Source organism: Myotis daubentonii, chromosome 2 (assembly GCF_963259705.1).
Source record: "Myotis daubentonii chromosome 2, mMyoDau2.1, whole genome shotgun sequence".
In the NCBI taxonomy this organism is placed as follows: domain Eukaryota; kingdom Metazoa; phylum Chordata; class Mammalia; order Chiroptera; family Vespertilionidae; genus Myotis; species Myotis daubentonii.
In genome coordinates this window covers 130,154,952-130,173,993 of record NC_081841.1, presented here as the reverse complement: position 1 = coordinate 130,173,993, position 19,042 = coordinate 130,154,952, and the positions used below count along the sequence as shown (strand labels likewise).

General features: G+C 39.4%; 1 protein-coding gene across 8 annotated transcripts in view; it reads right to left on the bottom strand.

The window, feature by feature from the left end:
- The window catches only part of INTS6 (integrator complex subunit 6), a 113,860-nt gene that overhangs the window by 69,576 nt on the left and 25,242 nt on the right, over positions 1–19,042 (bottom strand). For 6 of the 8 annotated variants that reach the window (XM_059684553.1, XM_059684554.1, XM_059684549.1 and 3 more), the window contains one exon: positions 18,946–19,035. The exons of 1 other annotated variant lie outside the window; for it this stretch is intronic. In XM_059684553.1, the coding sequence (XP_059540536.1) occupies positions 18,946–19,035 (90 nt within the window). Of the gene's footprint in view, positions 1–6,054; positions 6,196–18,945; positions 19,036–19,042 lie in introns of those variants that run through there. One more of the 8 variants, XM_059684557.1, reaches the window with a different exon arrangement.

Below are 19,042 nucleotides of genomic sequence, written 5' to 3'. Positions count from 1 at the left end.
TCATTTCCTGATAAGAACACATACCTAGGTTGCAGGTTCTATCCCGTTAGGGTGATTATGGCAGGCAGCTGATTCTCTCTCTCTCTTCTCTCTTTCTCTCTCTCTCTCTCTCTCTCTCTCTCTCTCTCTCCTCTCTTTCTCTCTTTTTCACACACACACAGTAATAGCATTTAAAAAAAGAGTGGTCAATAGTGCTGGCAAAACATCATGATAGAGAAAAATTTTAAGCCAATTATTGGATTTGGAAGATGAGAATCATTAGTGACTTTATTAAGAATGACCTTATTAATATTAAGTTAAGAATGTTACAATCAGAAGCCAGATTATAATTAAGAGTTAAAAAGGAGGTGGGGAAGCCCAGCTGGTGTGGCTCAGTGATTGAGCATCGACCTATGAACCAAGGGGTCACGGTTGGAGTCCCAGTCAGGGCACATGCCCGGCTTTTGGGCTCGATCCCCATAGTGGGCATGCAGGAGGCAGCCAATCAATGATTCTCTCTCAGCATTGATGTTTCTATCTCTTTCTCCCACTCCCTTACTCTCTCTGAAATCAATAAAAACGTAATTTTTTAAAAAAAGAAAGAGCCCTAGCTGGTTTTGCTCAGTGGATAGAGCGTCAGCCTGGGGACAGAAGGGTCCTAGGTTCAATTTCGGTCAAGGGCATGTACCTCGGTTGCAGGCTCCTCCCTGGCCCGGACCCGGGGCACGTGCAGGAGGCAACCAATCGATGTGTTTCTCTCAGATGATATTTCTGTCTTTCCCTCTCTCTAAAAATCAATGGAAAATATCCTCAGATAAGGGAAGGAAGGAAGGAAGGGAGGGAGGGAGGGAGGGAGGGAGGGAGGGAAGAGAAAGGGGGAGGGAAGGGAAAGGGAGGGGAGGGGAGGGGAGGAAAAGGAGATAGGGCAGTCAAAGAGATATCAAAAATGATTTCCAAATTTCCTGTGAAAGAAAATTAAAATCACTAGAGAGGGAAATAGGGATGTGGGGGTAAAGATATGAGTTTTTCCATTTGTTTTATTTCATTTATTTAGAATGGGTGAACCAGAGAGATAGTGATATACGACCATCACTAATATCTAATTTTAGAACATTTTAACCACGCCCCCCCCCAAAAAACCTCATGCACATTAGCATTCCCACTTACCCCTACAACCCCTAGCAACCACTATTTCTTTTTCTATGGAACTGCCTATTCTGAACATGTCATATAAATAGGATAATTCAGTAAGTGGCCTTTTGTATCTGGCTTCTTTCACTTAGCATGTCTTCCAGGTTCATCCTGTTATAGTGTACTAGAGACCCGGTGCATGAAATTTGTGCATGGTGGGGGCGGGGGGGGGGGTGTCCCTCAGCCCAGCCTTCACCCTCTCCAATACGGGACCCCTTGGGGGATGTCCAACTGACAGGGATCGGGCTTAAACCGGCAGTCAGACATCCCTCTCACAATCCGGGACTGCTGGCTCCTAACCGCTCGCCTGCCTGCCTGATTGCCCCTAACCGCTTCTGCCTGCCAGCCTGATCACCCCCTAACTGCTCCCCTGCCAGCCTGACTGACGCCTAACTGCTCCCCTGCTGACCTAATCTTCCCCAGCTGCCCTCCCCTGCAGGCCTGGTCGCCCCCAGCTGCCCTCCCCTGCCAGCCTATTCGCCCACAACTGCGCTCCCCTGCCGGCCATCTTGTGATGACATCGCGTGAAGACGTGATGCCACTTAGGCTTTTATTATATAGGATGTCAGAATTCCATTCCTTTTTAAAGCTGAAAACTAATCCACTGTATGGATATACCACATTTTGTTTATTCAACAGTTGATGAACATTGGGTTGTTTCTACTTTTTGGCTATTAAAAATAATGATGATCTGACATTTTATGTGGACATGCTATTATTTTCTTTAGGTACATACCAAGGAGTGAACTTTTGTGGTCATAAGTTAACTGTTTCACTTCTTGAAGAACTGCCAAACTACTATTCACAGCAACTACATTACTTTACATTTCCATAAGCAATCTATGAGAGTTCAGTTTCTCTACATTCTCAACATTTATTATTATCCATCTTTTTTATTATAGCCATTATAAGTGGTATCTTATTGATTTGCATTCCCTTAATGATGGTGAACATCTTTTCATGTACTTATTAGCCATTTATTTGCCTTCGTTGGAGAAACAACCTTTTTCAGTCCTTTACTCATTTTTAATTGGATTATCTATTTATCTTTTTATTTTTTGTTAATCCTTATCCTAGGATATTTTTTCCATTGATTTTTAGAGTGGATGAGAGGGAGAGAGGGAGGAGGGGGTAGGAAGAAAGATAGAGACAAACATCAATGTGAGAGATACACATCAATTGGTTGCCTCCCACACTTAACAACCCAGGTAACATGTGCTTGACTGGGAATCAAACCCGTAACCCTTCAGTGTGTGGGCCGAAGCTCTATCCACTGTACTATACCAGCCAGGGCTCTTTTTATTTTTGTACTATAATAATTATTTGTATATTCTGTATCCTGAGACCTTATCCAATATATGATTTGCACACATTTTCTCCTATTGTGTTACTGTCTTTTCTTGATAGTATCCTTTAAAGCACAAATACTTTTTAGTTTGGATGAACTCAAATTATCTAATTTTTCTTTAACTGTTCTTTGAGTGTCATGCCTAAGAAACTGCTACCTAACCCAAGGTCATGAAGATTTACATCTGTTTTCTCCCAAGAGTTTTAATTCTCACACTTAATTTGCTCACCCATTTTTAGTTCATTTTTATATATGGTGTCAGGTACAAGTCCAACTTCACTCACTTGCATGTGAATATTCACTTGTCCAGTACCATTTGTTGAAAAGATTATCCTTTCCCCAATAAACTGTCTTGGCTTTCTTGTTGAAAATCAATTGACCATAAATGTATGGGTTTCTTTCTGAACTCTCAATTTTATCCACAGATCTATACATATATTCTTATGTAGTATTGTACTTTTTAAAAATCCCATACTAGAGAATAAAGAGCAATAGAATTGAAAAAAATAGGAAAAAAAAAACAATGGTCAAGCTCTGCCTCTTACTTGGGAAATAGCTATATACTAAGATTCATTTTCCTCACTGTCACAGAATTGGGGATTGAGTTGTGAAATTACCTTGTAAACAATAAAAAGTAACATAATTCAGTTTTATACATATTTTCTTAATGATTATGCTAAACCTCATACATGATTTTGGCATCCAGGAATAAATGAAAGTAGCATAGTAAAAATCTATCACTATATCTGTTTCTAAGAAACAGTGCCTAGCACATAGTAGGCCCTTAATAATATTTATTGAGTGAAAACAACCATTTTCCAATGTTTTTATATTCTTTTTACTCATTTTCTATAACTGTTAAGGTTATGAAGAAACAATTTACAAATTTAAAATCATCACACTTCAGATTCTTTCTTTAACAATTATTCCCTTGGAAAAAAAGAAATCAAGTAAATTTCCCTTAGCTTATTTCTAGCTTTTTAATGTTATATAAGCACTTAAGATTCTCCTCATATGACATTAACATGAAAAGAAAAATTTTTTAAAAAAGAAAAGGAAAGCCCTAACCGGTTTGGCTCAGTGGATAGAGCGTCAGCCTGCGGACTGAAGGGTCCCAGGTTCGGTTCTGGCTAAGGGCATGTACCTTGGTTGCGGGCACATCCCCAGTGGGAGGTGTGCAGGAGGCAGCTGATGGATGTTTCTCTCTCATCGACGTTTCTAACTCTCTATCCTTCTCCCTTCCTCTCTGTGAAAAATCAATAAAATATATTTTTAAAAAATAAAATAAAATAAAAAGAAAAGGGAAATTAAGAAACTATAAGTCAAAGTGAATTCTATAAACTTTAGTTCCTACAGTTTCTTTTTATGATTACAATGTATGCCCTTTAAGGTAAAAAACACACACACTTTTTGGGGGTTCTAGTATGTTCATATTTGTTCAGAGAAAAGAGCAATTACTTGGCAATAGTAATATGGAAATAATTTCTAACAAAGTTTTACTCCAAATTTCAAAGGTGTGGTCTTTCTAATTTTTTTAACAACTTTGAGGTATGCTAGTAATTACCTACCATAAAATTCAACCATTTAAAAATTATCCAGTTATTTTTAGTAAACTTACGAGTTATATAACCTTCATCACTATCCAGTTTTACAACATTTCAACATCCCAAAAGGATCCCTCCTGCTCATTTGCAGTCAGTCAGTCCCCAGTCCACCTCCTGGCAACCACTAATCTACTTTATGGACATTCCATAAAAAATGGCAATATAGAATATGCATCATATGATATATGGTCTTTTATATCTAGCATATATTTTAGAGGATTATCCATATTGTAGAATATGAATAGTTCATTCCTTTTTACTGCTAAATATATTCCAAGTTTATGTTACATCTGATGCAAAACAACCTATAAACAATGGTGTCCTTTTTCAGAAGGAGGTAAAAAAAATGAGTTGTCAAAAACATCTCATTGTATATTCCCTACTACTGCCACTATCATTCTAAAATCTAAATCTGATCAGTTTCTCCAGTGCTATTATCTCTTCAATGATTACCATCAACCTTTAAGGCAAAGTCCAAGTTCTTTGGAGGAGCATACACGATACAGGCCATGCCAATCTGTCCACTTTCATTTCCTGCTGCTATTTTCTCAAACACTCTGCCAACTGTCAAAACTGAGGTAATATACGGTTCCCCCACGTTCGCTTTTATCACCTTTGTGCCTTTGCACCCATCCACATCACAACCTTTCAAAGTCCAACAGGAAACATCATTTCCCAGTGCCAGCCTCACTTTCTCAACAGCTTGTACTGTAATATTTTACTTTTTACACCAAGCCCTACTGTTTACCTGTCTTTCAAACTCCTGATAACAGCACCTAACCTTGTGCCTGAATCACTGGTGTTCCTATAAGTATTTGTTCAACTAAACTGAACGCATTCTGACTACTAGTATTCTTCTGCTCAGTCAGTATAAGAAAGATCAAATGCACTCTGAAACTGCTGGTGAAAAATAACTAACAAAAGCAGTATAATACAATTTCAAGGTCTTGGCAGGTGGCCAACCAAACAGGATATACTCCAGGGGTCAGTAAACAATGGCACACCAGCCAAATCCAGCCCACAGCTTGTTTTGGCAAATAAAATTTTATTAAAGACAACCACATTCATTAGTTTAAAATATTGTCTATAGCTGCTTTTGCCTTACAATGGAATCCAGTAGTTCCAATAGAGACCATATGGGCTGAAAGCCTAAAATATTTACTCTCTGGTCCTTTAAAAATGGTTTGCCAACCCCATCATGACGAATGATGTGAAAGAAAATATCAGAACTTCTTTTGCGTAAGTTTTCTTTACCTCATCTTTTTTAACATTTTTGCATGTTTTTAAAATATTAATATAGCAGTGACATATATAATTTCTAAATGTAAAAATGCACATTCAAATTGGGGATGGTGCATGCCCATGTTTTTGTTTTTTTCTAATATCAGTGACTCATTAAAAAAAACAACAACCTATAAACTCTGAGGACAGGTTTTAGAGTTTGAAAATTTAGCAATAAAGCCTAGTATATGAACAAGTTTATTATATGTAAGTGCATAAAACACAGAGACAGAGCCCTGGATTTAAATTTGCTCCAAACTAAATTGCTCAAAACACCTCTAAAGAATTTTTCATAGAGCTAAAAATGTTATTTTAATTATGCCAGGCAGTTTTAATATACTTCAAGTTGAAGGCAATAAAATATGAGCCACATAAATCCAAACTGCTACAAAGACAGCTGTTTTTTAACCTCAGGTTCTGAAGGGCTCAGGAAATACCGAATCCCTCCCTTTATAGATCTTAAGGTTAGAAGGGTAGTTTCTAATAACTCAAAAAAGTTGGGGTCTGATCATCATCAACAAATTTATAAACTAAAGTTAATTTACCAATTGAGACTGGATTTGTCAGGTTAGGGATGTTATTCTATCTTGAATCATATTCTCCAACAAATAGTCACAGCCCCCAGAGAGAACTACACTCTACTCTGCTCACCTTTAAGGCTTTTTCTGAGGCCTTCCGAGATGACTAGCATCAGACTTTTGAGGAAGGCTAGCCATTAGACAAGGCTTTTCCCCACGATCTGACTGCTTGAAGTGACATCCAGGATCAGGTCGATCCTGTATCCAGGAATCATGACCCTCCCTGAGGCACCAGTCATCATGAGACAGTCAGTGCACTTTGGCACTTCTTGAAAACCACTGGGCTGCTCCTTTAGCTGAAAGGAAAAAAAACATCAAAACCAAAACAAACAAAACAAAGGGGGGGGCAGGGACAATCAGTAATTCAACCTGAAAAGACAGAGCGTGGGGAAAAATATAACAAAATAGCCTTGTCTAGATCAAAATGTAGCCTTGCCTTGAAGTAAAAATCATAGTTTCAATATCTTCCAGTCACTGCACAGTTTATTCCTAATACAGAAATTTAAAAATTTTTATATCTATTGCATTATATCTGAAAAGAACACTTGAAAGTGGGAATTACATAAAATAACTATTTATGGAATACAGCTAAGAAAGTATAATGAAGGTACGGTAAGCTCTTGCTTTAATGGAATTCAGATATAACCAATTTTCCAATCCATGTCATATCTGAAAATTAACACCCTGTTAATTTTAAAAAGGTTTAAACCAAGATGTGCTTATAATTAAATTAACAGGTTATATTTTTTGTTACCAATTCATTGTTATTTTTAACGAATTTTAGCAAGTAGGCCATATGTTAGAAAAAATGCTGTAGTAATATCGCTGACATAAATGTGTATTACAAATCTACAACTATAGTCTACATATTTAAATCCCAGATTCACTGCTCCTAAACAATGTTCGGAGAATGATAAGGACGTGATCACACCGCATACGTGGTAATTGAGTCTGTTGTCCTGTGGTGTGACTTTCTGCAGTAGTTTTAACATGTGTTGGCTGATGTTCCCACGTGGGCTAAGCCACGCCTCAGCTGTGTGCCTTTGTTTACTCGAGGTGAGTTGTGAATGTACACATTGACAGACCTATTTAGTATAAATTTAAAATTATAGCAATACATATAGAAAATTTCTCTGTAAAATTAAATTTTTCATACATAATCACACAAACGTGTCTACATAAGAAAAAACAGGTCAACTAATTTGACAAATTTTTAACATACGCATTTAGAAAACCTACTTTATTATATAACGGACTTTCGGCTTTAACAGACATTCCCTTGCCAAAATTAGTCCATTATACCAAGGTTTTACTGTATTTATAAATGACTAGCAGCTGAAGGCTGATATGACTGTGCCTCATCAGGAGACCAAGAACTCAATTTCTTCATGCCCAAATTGTAATCTGATTTAAAGAGGGATGAAATACACCACACAGGCTAACTGGCAGAAAATTGCCAATACAGTTAAAGCCAATCTACTACTACTTTTAAATTACATTCTAATAAATAGAAAAGGATTTAATCTTATATCCTCTTTTACTGACTTGACACTAGCACAAGGCATAACCCCTAGACACTACGCCCGTCCTAGCATTCTGAATTGCAATGTTCATGCTTGTTTGAAATAACCAATTTTAAATACTGACATCACTATGGCCTTAAATTTAAAAACTCAAAATATCTGATAAATAATAAGATAAATTAAGACTTATTCAATCAGGTTCAAAATAAAAATTTTAATTATTGGAAATGAGAGAAAATTCTACTTATTTCTGTTTTTAAATACAAAATATTTTTCCTAAGACATAATATTAAAAGGCAAAAAAAAAAATCTTTGAAGTTGTTTTAAAAGTTGTCTCATAACTCCTTTAAAACATTTGTACCCTTAAGATAGTTAATTTATCAAACAATCCTATCTAATAAAAGAGAAACATGGTAATTGGCGTACGACCGCTACCCTTCCCATTGGCTAATCAGGGCAATATGCAAATTAACTGCCAGCCAAAATGGCGGCATGCAGCCAGGCAGCTTGAAACTAACATGAGGCTTGCTTGCTTCAGTGACGGAGGACTACAACGTTCCCCACCTGCCTTGCCGGCCTCTGAGCTTGCAGTTTAAGAAACATTGTAACAAATATAGAAGCTAAACAAAACCCCAGAAACCAGCTTTCAGCCGGCTGGGATCTCAGAGCTGGAGTTAATACAGAGTTTCAATTATAGAACCTAAACAAACCAGATACCTGCTTTCAGCAGCTGAGGCCTCAGAGCTGGAGCCAGGCTAAAGCTGGCCCAGAATAAAAAAAAAAGAAAAAAAGGAGCAGTTGGGAGCTTCAGTCCCAGCCTGAAAACAGCCCTCAGCCCCTCACCCAGACTGGCCAGGCACCCCAGTGGGGATCCCCACCCTGAAGGGTGTGTGACCAGCTGCAAACAGCCATCTTCCCCTCACCCAGGCTGGCCAGGCACCCCAGTGGGGACCCCCACCCTGATCCAGGACACCCTTCAGGGCAAACCAGCCAGCCGCCACCCATGCACCAGGCCTCTATTCTATATAGTAAAGGGTAATATGCCTCCCAGCACCGGGATCAGTGGAGCCGCGAGGCCTCCCAGCACCGGGATGAGCGTGACAGGGGGCAGCGCCCAAACCCCCTATTCGCCCTGCGGCTCTGTGTGTGACAGGGGCGGGGCCACAACTTCCCTATCAGCCCTGCTCTGTTCCTGACAGGGGAAGGCACCCCAACCCCCTGATCAGCCCTGCTCTGTGCCTGATAGGGGGGAGCTCCCCAACCCCCAGAGCACCCTGCGGCTCTGTGTGTGACAGGGTGCGGCGCCCCAACCCCCCCACCACACGGGCCCTGCTCTGTGTGTGACGGGGTAGAGCCATAACCTCCCCATTGGCCCTGCCCTGAGTGTGAGAGTGGCAGCGCCCCAACCCCCTGATCAGCCCTGCTCTGTGGGTGATAGAGGGTGGAGCCCCAACCCCCCCTCCCCCCCACAGGCCCTGCTCTGTGTGTGATGGGGTAGAGCCATAACCTCCCCATTGGCCCTGCCCTGAGTGTCACAGTGGTGGCGCCCCAACCCCCTGATCGGCCCTGCTCTGTGGGTGATAGAGGGCGGCGCCCCAACCCCCTGATTGGCCCTGCTCTGTGTGTGACAGGGGGGAGTTCCCCAACCCCTTGATCGGCCCTGCTCTGTGCATGACAGGGGGCAGCGCCCCAACTCCTCAATCGGCCCTGCTCTGAGCCCAACCAGGGGCTGCACCTAGGGATTGGGCCTGCCCTCTGCCACCCGGGAGGAGGCCTAAGCCAGCAGGTCGTTATTTCCCAAGGGGTCCCAGACTGCGAGAGGGCACAGGCCGGGCTGAGGGAACCCCCCTCCCGCAGAGTGCACAAATTTTTGTGCACCGGGCCTCTAATATATTTCATAATTGCCCAATACACTGTTTTCATACCTTCATACATTTTTTTGCACTGTCCCTCTTCCTGAAATTTCAGCTCAATTCCTTACCCAAGCCTCAAAGCTAAGCTCCTCTCTTCATGTTCTCTCAGAACATTCTGTTTATTTATGCCATGAGATTTATCTCAATGTATTATTACAAATGCTTGTATGCTTGTTTACTTGCATATCTCCAGGCAATATGCAAGAGTCTTCTAAGGGCAAGAGTCTTGCTTAATTCTATCTTTGTGTTCCCAGTATCTAGAACACAGTAATTCTAAATATAAATGGTGTGCCAATATTCTTGTATACAACCAGTTAGTAAGCATCACAAGAAAAATTATTGCTGAATTAATATAAATATACTTTTAAGAATTCAAAATCAATCTGGGGGGAGGGATGGGTTCAGGGTTGAGGTGGTCAATGGGGAAAAAAGGGGGACAATAAAGATAAATTTTTTTAAAAAGTATTCAAAATCAGAACAAATTGTTACAAAAGGGTATTTTAGTAGCAACTCACCAGAAAGCAAATATTAAGCGTAACTATGCCCACCTGGGTCGTGTGTGTGTGTGTGTGTGTGTGTGTGTGTGTGTGTGTGTAAAATAATACTAATTATAGACATCCAAACCAGGAATTAAAGCATAATAAGGATAACAGAATACTATGTAGTCCTTTGGATAAAAACTCCTAAGCCAGGGATAGCAAGCACATGACAGAATATGAATTAATTACTCCCCTTTTCTTACCTTCTCCTCCTCTACCCCATCTCCTACTCAGGGTCTAAGAGTCTTCCTCAATACAGCAAGCCAGAAGCAGTAAATACAGATTACAGTCAGCACATAACTTAATATTTCAAGGCTACCCAATAACTGATTCTAAAGCAGACCAAACACAATATAAAATATTCACACAAGGCCTAGTCCATATCCCTTGGAAACTCCTTTATAAGTTTAACAATTCTAAAGGTTAAGAATTAATTTTCTTAAAATATTTTGATGGTCTTTGTGTAAGTCAGAACAGTTTTAACTTGTTTTGTTAAAAGTATTCACTTTCAAATGTTTTTTTAGCAGTTTTTAAAAATATTTATTTATAGTTATACTGTGCTCTGAAACTATAGTTTCTAAATCTGTGCATCAAAATCAACTGGGATACTTCAAAAAATGCAGATCCACAGGTCCATGCCCAGGTCAACTGAACCAACATTTCCAGAATTAGCGGTATATTTTCTAAAACATCCTAGGTGATCATTATGCAGCAACTTGAAAACTACTATTCTAAATATGACAGTAGTTTACTAGTATATATGAAAGAGCTAGAATCAGAAATTTTCCTTACATGTACAGTGTTGCTTATTGCTTGCTGGCTCTGACAGGCTAACAAATTCAGGGTGAAGTTGTTTCACCTCTGAATGAAAACAATGCTGTGATATCTTACCATAAGTTTCTAGATAATAAACTAGCTATTGTAGCTACATAGTTTCATTAAAGGGTAATCAGCCAGCGTTTCTTTTTAATTATTCTATTATAGTGTTTGTCTAGAGGCAATTCTTAACAACTTCCCTTTACACAAGACCTTGAAAAAAAAAAGAGTATTGCAAATGTGAATTGCTGAAAATCCACTATAGGTATTAAATTGAAATATTTCATCATCATCTTTTAATTATGTATTTTTTATACATACTAGAGGCTCAGTGCACAAAATTCGTGCACTGGATGGGGGGGGGGGCCCTCATCCAGGCTTGTGCCTAATCCCCTTGGGGAACGGGCCTAAGCCGGCAAGCGGACATCCCTCTAGCAGTCAGGGACCCCTTGCTTCTTACTGCCCGCCTGTTCATGAGCCTGGCTTCTGCCTGAGAGGCGCTGCCTCTGTGGGAGCACACTGACCACTAGGGGGCAGCTCCTGCATCGAGTGTCTGCCCCCTGGTGGTCAGTGTGCATCATAGCAACTGGTCGTTCTGCTTTTCGGTCGATTTGCATATTAGGGTTTTATTATATAAGATTTTTAATATACTCATAATTGCAGATATATCATTTTTTATAGCACACCAAAATAAATCAAGAGTTGAGAGAACAGGGCCAAAAATATGGGTAAAAAAATAATAATTAACTGCATCCAACAAATTCTTATTAAATGTTCCTGAAAAGTTGTGTTGACAGAGACTAACATATACAGCAATATTGTACGTATGTTTAGAACATTTGAATCACAGATCAGTAAAATAGGAGCTAATGTTGAAATTGCTACTGAGCCCCTACTACTATCAATATGAACAGGCACCACTATTAAGGAGGAAACATGAAAATGCAGAAACACATTTACACACAGATCTGTTTGACATATTCTATCATACTACAATGACATCTTTCAAGATTCCTTAGTGGTCTTTTTTAAAAACAAAGAAAAAGTACCCCCAAATTCTAAGAATACTGGGAGAAAAATAACTATTTTAAATATATGTTTAAATTCTTTCCTGACACAATTTAAACAGTTTTGACAGCGTTTGGCACATATTTTTACTAACTTTAGTGAAATAAAAACATTTTATGGGGGGAAGAGAGATGTGATATCTGAACTATTTCAGATACTAAAAACAGATTTCAATAAATTCTGGACTGTCCTATTAATCAGTAACAGATCATGAAGAGTTAAATACAAACTATAACTATAGATTCTAATCACAGATTATCCTTGTTAAAGGTAAAACTATCTACATTCCCCAGCAATGATCCAGAAAAATCACTAATGACAATCAACAACTCAAAGACTCATGGGACATCTGCATCAACTTTTGAAAACTGAGAAGTTAAAACATTGCTGAGATTACTCAGACAATTTTTTCCTGCAAACGCATGCCCTTCCTGAACATCTGCCAAAAAGTTATAATAGTTGCCCTAGTTCTTCTTAAAAAGCTGGGGAAGCTCATTAAAGGCAAAACTTTTAATGTCAAAAGCCAACAGGGGTTTGTTTTTTGTGGTTTTTTTTTTTTTTTACTGCTAATATCTTCTCTAAAACGTTAGCTTCCAAAGCAATTATAACATTGATAGAGATGCAGATTCTTCAGCATATAGAAATCTCAATATTTGAAAGATAATACTACTATTAGCACTTTCAAGGAAGAGAAAGATAACTGCTACACTTCCTGTAATGTCATTCGTCACCAAGAAGGTACTGGCAGGATTTCTTCTGGCTGCTTTATTGAGCAATATAGTTAGCCACCTGCTCTTGGAATCATAGTACAGAACAGTTTTCCATTGCAAAACAGTTCTTAAGAGGATTACTGCAGGAAACAAGACCAGAAAAAAATGTTTTCCAACAACTCTAATTTATAATTTGGTAATTCTACCAAAACATCTGACACATCAATAATATAACATGCTGAACGGTACTATGATTATTTGGCCGCAAGTATGTTTACCAACATCAAAGATTACTACTATGGAGGTAAACAATATTGTTTTCTTGTGTATCAGAATTCAAAGTCCCATCTAATTTACTCCTCATAGGTAAAAATATTGCAAACATCCAACTATATCAAATAGCTACATTTAAAAAGAAAAAAAAAACGTATTTTAAAATACACACATACTTTTCCAACACAAACAGTTATCAAAAGTCCTACAGAGTTATCACAAATGCTACACTATAAACACACTTATGACACCTCAAACAATTGCCTGGACTTTTCATTAAAGGAGGCCAAAAAGATAGTCATGAATTAAGGTAAAATGATGATATACACCTCAAGATTTTTGTCCGCAGTCCAAAGCTGCAACTCTTCTAAATCCGAACACACTAAGAAATGAGCTGTCACAAAATAAATAGTAGCCCTATAATTATTTTGACAAACAAGTTATAATTGGATCATTCTGGCCTGCATAAGGTTAAACACCTCAAGAGACAATTATTGCACCAAGTTTTCCCATTAACTATTTTCTAGGCTTAAAACAACTTCTTATCAGGCTTTATAACTTCACAGATATAAACTGTAAGCCACATCCTCTACCAAATCATCTGCAAGATCCTTGAATAAAAATTAAATGACTATAAAAATTCACATTACACAGGATTTGACATGTATACAAGATAGCTAATATTACAATTACCCTCCCTCTTAATGCTCCCATTCACTTAGTATGTATCTTTATTTTATCATTCTTAAAGCCATTTAATAGGCGATCACCCCCATAAGACTGTAAACTTGAAAACTGGAAATCCACCCTATTTATCTTGGTTATCCTCACTACCTAGAAATGCCCTGGCCAAAATAGTCATTCAAGATACACTGTGTGACTAAGAACATAATACCTTCGTCACACCTGCATAAAAGCTGAAGGAGATAAACAGGAAATCAAGTAAATAGAAGATAATTTTAAGAACACACAAAAACAGAATCTGAGCGGTAATAGATACATCAGGGAAAAAAGCACTGGTCTGGAGGGGCTGGAATGTCTTTGGAATTTAGATAAATTCTAATCCAGATTTTGACAATAACAGATTTTACAAACTTTAGTGAATCACTTTGCTTCCTGGATCTCAATTTCCCCATTTATAAAATAAATACTATGATTAAATGAGCTCTAAGTTTACTTATATGCCATAAAAATGATTTTAAAGCAGCAGGAACACTTATTCCTGAAAAACAGCACTGACAGAATAGTTATAATATACTATGCGATATAATGTAATTCTGGAGCAAAAGATATTGTATGGGTGGGATGCACAACTCCATAAATAGTAATAGATCACATCAATAGCAGCCACAAGCAGGCAAGAATTATATGCACACATACCTAATGTGAAAAATTACTGACATTTTCACTCATTCAATAAATCTGAAAAGGAATCAAGTTCTGCCAAAAGCAAAGGTTAAGAGATCTGAAGAAAAGAGACATAAAGGCAAAATTCTGCTTGTTATTCCCAAGTAGAAATTATAACAGTACAGATCATATGTAGTGTGTGCATGTGCGTGCGTGCGCACACACACAAACACATACACGAAAAAAACACAAAGCATTTTTATGCTTTTTATGAATTGAAAGGCTCGTTAAAATGAATCACATAATTTAATTATTTGGGCTAGAACAAACCAATATTTCACAACATTTTAGCAAAAATTAAGTTTCAACAATATGCACATCTGGGATATATTGTCTTTCTGCCCCACTTATTGGAACACTGAAAACCAAACATGCATAGATAGGATCAAAGACATTCATTCCTAAACTTGAAAACTGAAACAACTCATAGACCTATAATGCAACCACATAACCAAAATAAAACTTTGCCTTAATGCAAATGAATCATCCACCTCAGAGAAGAAGTTTAATGTAAGCTCTGTTATCAGTACTATGCTAAATAGTGTAAAAGATCCTTGCCCACAGGAAAATTTCCCAAGCTACTAGCAAGGTAGTTTTCGGTCACTGTAAACACAAAGTCTCATTTCTCCAACATCCTTCCCAAAAACCTAGGAAGAAAAGTAAGCAATTTCAATATCCATGTATATTTCAAGATATTTTTAAAAGGTACAAGAGGTCCTACAAAACAAAAATTACAAATAAAACATATCCTTGCCCTGCCAACAAGGGATCAGTGGTTGAGCATCGACCTATGAACCAGGAGATCATGGTTCTATTCCTGGTCAGGGCACATGCTCGGATTGCAGGCTCAATCCCCAGTACAAGGCATGCAGGAGGCAGCCGATCAATTATTCTCTCTCATTATAGATGTTTCTATCTTCCCCCTTCCTCTCTAAAATCAATCAATAAATATATATGTATACACACACATACATATACACATATATATAAATATATATATATTTTTTAAAATATCCAGATGTATGAAAACAAAATATACTGTACCCCAAAGGGCATGTCCAGAAAGGTAGTAAGACAGAGCACCTTGAGTAGATTATCTCACAACAGAAAATAGAAATACATTTTTAGTCATCACAACTACAAATCAAAATCATTAAGACTAGCCCTAGCCGTAGCCAGTTTGGCTCAGTGGATGGAGCGTCAGCCTGCGGACTGAAGGGGCCCGGGATCAATTCCGGTCAAGGGCATGTGCCTTGGTTGTGGACACATCCCCAGTGGGAGGTGTGCAGGAGGCAGCTGATCGATGCTTCTCTCTCATCGATGTTTCTAACTCTCTATCTCTCTCCCTTCCTCTCTGTAAAAAATCAATAAAATACAAAAAAAAAAAAAAAAAAAAGAATAGCCCTAGCCAGTTTGGCTCAGTGGATAGAGTGTGGGCCTGCGAACTGAAGGGTCCCAGGTTTGATGCCTCAGTTGTAGGCTCCTTCCCATCCCAGGCCCTGGTCGGGGCTCATGCAGGAGGCAACCAATCGATGTGTTTCATTCACATCGGTATTTCTGTCTTTCCTTCTCTCTTCCACTCTCTCTAAAACGCAATGGAAAAATTCCTTGGATGAGGTTTTTTAAAAAAAAAATTAAGAAAAATAAAATGAAACTATCCATCAAAAGACTTCTATAAATTTTACAAAAAAGTTCATTGTTATGGGTTCTATTAATAGTATTTCTGACCTGACTATTAATACATCAATCTTTCTGAAGTTTTTCAAAAGGAAGGTGAAGTAGAAAAAATCAACTGAGAGTTTCAAATTTAAGCAACATTTCTATTGCATGTTCATGTATATAATCAATGTCTATCTGATCCTGATAATGGCAGGGTATCACACATGTCCACTAAGTTAAAAAAAAAAAAAAAAAAAGCCCCCAAGCCCATTAAAGTTAATTATGGAGCATTCCAAGTCTACTAATTATATATAGACTAGAAAGTATTTAATTATGAATTTTAATCTACCTAAACTTTTCAGCTCTATCTCCAGGAATTATAGCTTAAATTCCCTCTGACATCAACAGCTCACACAAAACAATTCTGGCTCTCCTCTCCCCTAATCAAGATCAGACAATCACAATTCTTTACTGGTTCCAATGTTTTATGATAGGACATGTTCTTTTTTTTACAGCCTACCAAGCACTTTCACATACATTAATTATTTCATTTAGTCTTCCAACAATCCTAGGAGGTAGGGCAAGAATTATCATCTTCATTTCATTGCCAAAATAGAGATTGAAAGATGTTAAATAGGTAGCTAGTTCACTGCTAGAAAGTAGTTGAAGGAAGACTAGAATCCACATGTCTTTATTCCATGTCCAATTACATTCCCCAATGTCACAAAAATAAAAAGTACTGCTAAAAATTATTGAACTTAAAAATTACACTTTTCTTACTTAATCAAACCCTCTGTAGATACAATAAGAATTGAAGTTAAGATTCTAAAGCAAATACAAACGAACAGTTAATAGTCTAAACCAGGGGTGGGAACATCTGGCCCACAGGCCATTTAAGGCCCATGAAATCATTTGGTCTGGTCCTGCCAAGGCATTAGGGGGTGAGTTAATTAAATGTTTGAGCAAATATAGCAGGCTAATTTTTAAGTTGATAATTTTGTATGACCTATGAATGATGGTACAAATGTCCAAATGGCCCTTGGCAGAAAAAAGGTCTAAACCAACTCCTTCCTATAACATACCTTAAAAACCTAATGTAATGTTCAAGAGCAATTCAAATACTACAATAAAAACAGCTTAAAGTTAAAAATAATTCTACTGTATTCATCCTATCACATAACACACAACCAACTCTGAGTAATGCATGCTTGTAGACAATAGGTGAGGTTATTATCTACACTAATAAAAGAGAAACATGGTAACTGGCATACGACCGCTACCCTTCCCATTGGCTAATCAGGGCAATATGCAAATTAACTGTCAGCCAAGATGGCGGCCAGCAGCCAGGCAGCTTGAAACTAACATGAGGCTTGCTTGCCTCAGTGACGGAGGACTCCAACATTCCCCGCTGGCCGCTGCAAGCCTCTGAGCCTGCAGTTTCAAACACTGTAACAAATATAGATGCCCAGAAACCAGCTTTCAGCCGGCTGGGATCTCAGAGCTGGAGTTGATACAGAGTTTCGTTTATAGAACCTAAACAAACCAGATACCTTCTTTCAGCAGCTGAGGCCTAAGAGCTGGAGCCTCAGAGCTAAAGCTGGCCCAGAATAAAAAAAAAGAAAAAGAAAAAAGGAGCAGTTGGGAGCTTCAGTCCCAGCCTGAAAACAGCCCTCAGCCCCTCACCCAGACTGGCCAAGCACCCCAGTGGGGACCCCCACCCTGAAGGGTGTGTGACCAGCTGCAAACAGCCATCATCCCCTCATCCAAGCTGGCCAGGCACCCCAGTGGGGACCCCCACCCTGATCCAGGACACCCTTCAGGGCAAACCAGCTGGCCCCCACCTGTGCACCAGGCCTCTATTCTATATAGTAAAAGGGTAGTATGCCTCCCAGCACTGGGATCAGCGGAGCTGAGAGGCCTCCCGGCACCGGGATCAGTGTGACAGGGGGCAGCGCCCAAACCCCCTGATTGCCCTGCGGCTCTGTGTGTGACAGGGGGCGGGGCCACAACCTCCCTATCGGCCCTGCTCTGTTTGTGACAGGTGAAGGTGCCCCAACCCCCTGATCGGCCCTGCTCTGTGGGTGACAGGGGGCAGTGTGCCAACTCCCCTATTGGCCCTACTCTGTGCGTGATGGGGGGAGCTCCCCAACCCCCTGATCGGCCCTGCTCTGTGCGTGACGGGGCAGCACCCCAACCCCGATTGGCCCTGCTCTGTGTGTGACAGGGGGTGGCGCCACAACCTCCCCATCAACTCTGCCTTGAGTGTGACAGAGGGCGGTGCCCCAACCCCCCAATCGGCCCTACCCTGAGCGTGACTGAGGGTGGCATCGCAACCTCCCAATCCACCCTGCTCTGTGCATGACAGGGGGTGGTGCCCCAGCTCCCCAATCATCCCTGCTCTTAGCCCGACCAGGGGCTGCACCTAGGGATTGGGCCTGCCCTCTGCCACCCGGGAGCAGGCCTAAGCCAGCAGGTCGTTATCTCCCGAGGGGTCCCAGACTGTGAGAGGGCACAGGCCGGGCTGAGGGACCCCCCCCTTCCCCCCGAGTGCACAAATTTTTGTGCACCGGGCCTCTAGTTATATTATATTTGACTTCAAATAAAAATGTCCAAAACCTCCTAGTCTTAAGCTCCTTGTGGCTTTGCTATATTCTAGTCTAGGAGTGTCCACAGTGGGGTGCACATGAAAATCCACTGAAATATGGGAAGAAATTATTAGAATGCTGTCTTCATTTTTTTAACCTAAAAATATTAATTTTACTAAATTTACTGTATGAATTGATACTGTCACTCTCACATAAACTCAAAAATACACATATATTTGGGGTGGGTTATGCTCAAAATAGTTTCACACAAGAGATTTCTATTCAAGAAAATTTAGAAATGGTTGCTTCAAACAACAGAGAAGGTACACGAGTACTAGAAAACAGATGACTCTAGACTGCATCAAATAATAAAAGAATCTATTTAAGGCAGTCAATATCCTGCAGTTGCATATAAAAATAAAGATCTTAAACTGCATTTATATAATCCATGCTGATATAAACATAATTTACCTCATCCTGGACTCCACTGGTAGTAGTCAACTTGCTCCCATCAGTAATTGTAATAATTATTGCTGGCTCCAAGAAAAACGGGTTTCTTCCCTAAAGT